The sequence below is a fragment of the Mastomys coucha genome, unplaced genomic scaffold, assembly GCF_008632895.1.
Source record: "Mastomys coucha isolate ucsf_1 unplaced genomic scaffold, UCSF_Mcou_1 pScaffold21, whole genome shotgun sequence".
In the NCBI taxonomy this organism is placed as follows: Eukaryota; Metazoa; Chordata; class Mammalia; order Rodentia; family Muridae; genus Mastomys; species Mastomys coucha.
Genome location: NW_022196904.1, coordinates 70739596 through 70745595, shown reverse-complemented (window position 1 = coordinate 70745595; position 6000 = coordinate 70739596). Strand labels below are relative to the sequence as shown.

At 47.7% G+C, this 6000-nt stretch overlaps 1 protein-coding gene across 3 annotated transcripts in view; it reads left to right on the top strand.

Moving 5' to 3' along the window:
- The first annotated feature begins 1539 nt into the window (after positions 1–1539).
- The window catches only part of Crtc3 (CREB regulated transcription coactivator 3), a 110572-nt gene continuing 106111 nt past the window's right edge, over positions 1540–6000 (top strand). For all 3 annotated transcript variants that reach the window (XM_031387145.1, XM_031387144.1, XM_031387143.1), the window contains exon 1: positions 1540–1830. In XM_031387145.1, coding sequence (XP_031243005.1) covers positions 1699–1830 — 132 coding nt within the window. In that variant the 5' untranslated portion in view covers positions 1540–1698. The remainder of the gene's footprint in view (positions 1831–6000) is intronic.

Genomic DNA, 6000 nt, shown 5'->3' with positions numbered 1-6000 from the left:
GGATCTAAGGCCACCTTCTGGTTACCAAGGATTCCTGCACACAGATCTGGCACATAACCGCATGCAAGCATACACACATACACATAAAAATCAAGAAATATAAAACAAGAAAAAAAGCATGGTGGATAGGACAATACAACAGACACATAAGCCTAATTATAACAAAACAATCTAGGGTCTGGTGAGCTCGCTCAGTCCATAAAGGTGCCTGCCACCAACTTGAGTCAGATGCAGGAACCTGAATAGAAGAAGTAGAGACCCGACTTCTGCACGTTATCCTCTGGCTGCCAAGAAGTCAACTTGGCGGATGTGAGCACACACACACACACACACACACACACACACACACACTAAGTGAATAAATGTAAAAAATCAACACATATAAAATAATCTCAAGAAATACAAAAGTTGCATATCATATCTATAAATTACTTTTGGGTTTGTTTTTGAGACAAGGTCCTCATATAATCTAGACTAGCTTCGTTTTTGTTATGTAGCCAAGGAGGACCTTGAACTACTGATCCTCCTGCCTCCATCTCCCAACTGCTGGGATTACCGGCACTTGCCATAATATTCAGCCTCATTTCTGTATAAATTTTAAACATAAAACTTCCTATCCCACATACAGTAACTGGAATAATAATACACAATAAAAGCAAGAACAGCATAATCAATACATGTTAATTTTGAAAAATATGAAGATAGTTACTTTTTATGAAACTTAAGAATAAGGTGGGGCTTTGCTTTTTTTTTTTAATAAAAACTTCAAGCATATAAAGCAAAATGACTTTTTAAAAAGTTTTATTGTGTATGTGTGTGTTTAGGGATGTGCTGGATACAGCCTAAGTGTGGAGGTCAAAGGACAATTTTCAGGAGTCAGTTATCTCCTTCCATATGAGTCATTTAGCTGGCCTTTTAAATATTATTTGCCGTGTTAGAATCAAACTCAAGGAACCAGGGCTTGTCATACAAGCGCTCTACAGCTGAACACCATCCCCAGGCCCTGCAAAAATGCTTTGATGGGTTAATCGTGAGGTGCGTTGGCGTTATTAATGTTATTTTCTGTATTTCTCCTCATGTCTCTAATACTTCCTGATTCACAAAACACAGTCATGCTCAACACTCTCCAGGACATCTCGGTGTACAAATATGTTGGAAGCAGCTTCTGGGCTTGAAAAGGGGGAAACCTGATGAGGCAACTTGCTGTTTTAACAGCGAAGTTGAACGGACTGGAGAGAGGCTCAGTTAAGAGGACATACAGAGGACCCGTGTTTGGTTCCGTGGGTGCCTGCACGCACATGTACCTACGTACACATCCACACTGGGGGATGTGGGCAGTGGTACCCAGCGGCTCTCACATACTGGCGCAGCTTAGCTTTGCCGATGGAATGTAGGTGTGAGAAGTCCCGAAGCAGGCTGGGGACCATGGGCTCAGCCCTCGGTCGGCTCGCCGGAGGCCGGGCTCGGCGGCTGGGAGGCCGGGCGGGCCGCGCGAGGGCGGGGCCGCCGCGCGGGGGCGGACCTCGGCGCGCTCCCGGCCGCTCGCTGGCTCTGGGGCCGCGGCGGCTCCTCTGCCGGGTCGCGCCGGAGGACAGGCTTCGGGCGGCGGCTTGGGCGGCCTGCGGACCGACCGGGTGGGCCGAGCGGCGGAATCCCGCGCCTGCCGCCTGCCTAGCCCGCTAGCGCGGGGCGCACGCCATGGCCGCCTCGCCCGGCTCGGGCAGCGCCAACCCGCGGAAGTTCAGTGAGAAGATCGCGCTGCACACACAGCGGCAGGCCGAGGAGACGCGGGCCTTCGAGCAGCTCATGACCGACCTCACCCTGTCCCGGGTGAGATCCGGGACCAGCGCGGGCGGTGCGGGCGGGTCCGCGCGGCGTGGGAGAGGTCGCGGGGCCGAGGCGGCGGCGGCGGGGCCGGGCGGGGGCCGCGGGTGGGGAGTGAGGCCGGGGCGGCCGCGGCCTCGGTTCTGGCCAGCGGGGCGACACCGAAGGCGGCTTGGGATCTCGGTGGACGGGCCTTCGGTGCGGTGAGCTGGAAACGGCCGAGCCCGGGGAGATGGGTAACGGGGCCGGACGGCCTAAGCGGGGAGGATGACCCCGAGAGGAAATAGCACGCAGCTGCGGCTCGAAGGCCGGACCGAGGCGCGCCCGGTTCGGGCGGTGCGGCTTCTCCGTGGACACCCACGGCCAGCGAGCCCTTGACTGTCGGCGTGGAAGGTCTCGGGGGCTCGAGGGTCGCACAACCTCCCCGAGGGGAAGGATCGGTGCACGCACGAGTGAATCGACGGCTGGCCCCCTGTGCGTGGCAGGGGGCCTTGGTACCACGATGAGATTCCGTGGCTTTCCCATTTTCGCCTCTTGGAGGTGCTTTACACGGTCCGGTGCATTTGTTCAGCATCAGATATTTAGTGAGAACTGACAGGCTGCCTTAGCGCAGATGGTGACCGCCGAGGGACCCAGAGGAATAAGTAAGAGCCAAGAGTCGGGACAAACACCTGGGAGGCTAGACAACTGGAGCGGACGGCAGGGGATGGAGACAGCATGAGTGTCTGCACACCGCGGAGGGTCAACGGAGCGGGCAGCCTTGAGGATTCTGAGTGCTGGCCTTGAAGGCACATTGTCAGATGGGGGAGGCTATGAAGATGCTGGGGGTGGACAGCTGGAAGTAGACGCTAGAGCAGATTGCAAGCTAGTTGTTTCCCTGCTTCCTGAGGTGCAGACATACTATATTTTGGCCACCATAGTGTTTGGGACTTGAAAAAGAAAAAAACAAAAATCTGTTGCCAGGATTTAAACTGGGAGTTTTTTCTTTTAACATAAATTTAACATAAACTAAACTAACATAAATTTATAGCATAAACTAAACTGACTTACTTTAGAATTAAGAGACCTGGAAACAATCTTGAATGTTTACCACCCACAAGTGGAGTATGAACTCTGTTTTGCTATAATACAATTCACACTACTCACTGTTACGGTCCCCTACACCGAGACCATTCATCATATTTATATAATGTTATCTTCTGGTGTGTAGCAAGGGCAAAGTGAACTGCTTTCTGAACTTTCATTCTCGATGCACTGAAGCAAATATATATATATATATATATATACATATATATATATATATATATATATATATATATATATATATATATATATATGTATATATATATATATATATATATATGAAAGATAAGTGATAGATCCAGGATAATACAGATATAGAAGGCTGAAGAGTTCATGGAAAAGAAGTGTCCTTATGCCCTGACCAGTTTTACTGCTTACCACTTGGCATCTACAGGCCTTTACATTTTGTGACCTTGATTAGACTGAGCTTGGCAAGCTTAGGACGTATCGAGGAGGTATAGGTAAAAGCCATTGCTGTGTTATGATGCCATGAGGCATACTTTATCCACACATCCATGTGCTCTATGTGTTTGTATAGCTAGAGTTGGTCCAGTCACTCATGTGATTTTTGAGGCCCCCTTTAAGTCATCCTTTGTGCTGAGGCCATGAGCAGTGTACAGATTATTTTCATCCTTAAGAGACAAGGTTGTACTCTATAGCCCAGCTGGCTTTTAGCTCAACATCCCTTTTCCTTAGTTCATAAATGCTGGGGTTACAGGCATGCACCATCATTCCTGGTTCACATTTTTAAAAACAAGTCCTCACAGATCCTTAGTGTTCATATAGTTTTGATTTTACAAACATGTCATTTTGCCCTGTACCTGGGTCCAATTGTGTTCACACATAATCTTGTGTATGAAGTTCATTAGGTAGAGCTTTGATACCCTTATAAGCCAAAACATTTATGTGTGCAATAAACCCAAGGTTACAAATGCAGTAAATCCAAGTAAAATTTCATGTAGTATGATAAATGTTATTTTGATGCACTGAACCTGGGTTCTCTATGGTGGTATGTTGAATTTAATGAGCCTGATCAACTGTGGCTTATAGGCTAATATAGTTGCTATTTCTGCTAATTACTATAAACTTATGTCATTTTGCCCTGTACCTGGGCCAGGGAGTCATTTGTGTGTTAGTTTGGCCTGAGTTTTCTCCTTGACCAGTGGGTCCCATTGTGTTTGAACAGACAGACATTCATGATAGCACTGAGTGTGTCCAGGGAATTTTTGCTTATCTAGTATTTTAAAGGATTATTTTCCCATAGAAGTCACAGAATGAAACACTTCTCATAAAGAACTCCTGGGTCCTCAAATGTTTGTGTACTTACATTCAGTTTGCATAGGGTAATTGGATGGCTAGTATACTGGCTTTCCTTACTGCTTACAGCAGGCGTGTTACTTGATGGGCAGGCACTGCAAGGATCTAGAGACCATTTCTTCTCAGCCTGCGTGGAGCTTCAATGGCTCAGTGTAATCACAGCCAGTCTTTAGAACTGACTTGAACACCACTCACCAGGTAGGTAGGAGACTCTAGATCAGTGGTTCTCAACCTGTGGGTCAGGAGTCCCACAGGAGCAGCTGATCAGAGCTTTATATTACAATTCGTGACAGTGGCACAATTACAGTTATGAAGTAGCAACGAAGTACTTTTATGGTTTGGGGTTGCCACAGTATAAGGAATTGTATTCAAAGGTTGCTGTGTTAGGAAGTTTGAGAACCACAGCTCTAGATTTTGGAGATTTTTTTTTTTCTTTCCAGCTTTAGTGTTTCAGCTTCATCAGGAAACAGTGGGAAAGGTTTTGTTTGTTTGTTTGGTTGGTTGGTTGATTGGCTGGTTTTGTTTTTTCAAGACAGGTTTTCTCTGTGTAGCTCTGGCTGTCCTGGAACTTTCTCTGTAGACCAGGCTGGCCTCAAACTCAGAGATTCTCCTGCCTCTGCCTCTCAAGTGTTAAGAGTAAAGGTGTGCACCACCATGCCCAGCTAGCAGAGAGACAGTCTGGAGAAGGAGTACTAGGAGGATCTGTCCATTGTGGTACCTGGCTGGGATCTCCTAGTAAGGAGAGCAGAGGCAGGCAGGCCTGGGAGCAGCTGCTGCGTTTTGAATGTCTGTGCTGTTGGTAGGTGGATGGTACAGTACAGTACAGTTAATGAACTTGATGATATGTGTGCTGGGGGTTTGACAGTCTTCTTAGTGTGCTCACTAAGTACTGTGTCTGTAGTGTGTGCCTGGGGTTACTATGGTTATTTGAGATGTTGTAGTGAGCAACCAACAGTGCTTGCTGATGGGTGTCAAGATCCAGCCAGGAAGATATTTAAGAAGTAAAGATTCATTTTGGTGAATGTTATAAAAAGGAAGTGGCTGGAGCTCTGGGCATGTGTAACAAGAAGTCTTTGCCATTTCTGAATGTCTAAAGGATCAGTGGGTGTGGGGAGGGAATTTGGGGATATGTGTGGAAAGGGAGTATGCTTCTGGCAGAGTTTATGGTCCAGCAGGATGATTGGGAGAGAGATTCGAGGTGCTGGGGACGCCACAGGGACCAAGTTGTAGATGTGGGATTTGGGACCTGATCCTAGAGCAATAGTAGGCTATTGGAGAGGTTGATCCTGGGTAGATTTGCATCTTTTTTTTTTTTAAAGACATTTATTTTATGCATATGAGTACACACTGTAGCTGTACAGATAGTTGTGAGCCTTCATCTGGTGGTTGGGAATTGACTTTTAGGACCTCCGCTCCCTCTGGTCGGCCCGTTTGCTTAACCAGAGGAGGGCGTCAGATCTCATTACAGGTGGTTGTGAGCCACCATGTGGTTGCTGGGATTTGAACTTAGGACCTTTGGAAGAGCAGTCGGTGCTCCTACCACCTGAGCCATCTCACCAGCCCGGATTTGCATCTTAAAAGGATCCCTCTAGCCAGAATCAAAAAGAAGGCCACAGAGGAGAAAGTGTTCTGAGGCTGTGCAGCAAGCTCTGGCGGGGCTTGGTGGCCTTGACTAGCATGAATAGGTTGATGCTTATGAAGTGTAAGGAGCTTTGGAGGTTCTTCCCAGGCTTTAGGCATGTCAGGGTCCTGAATGGATAACACTCTGCAGGAGCA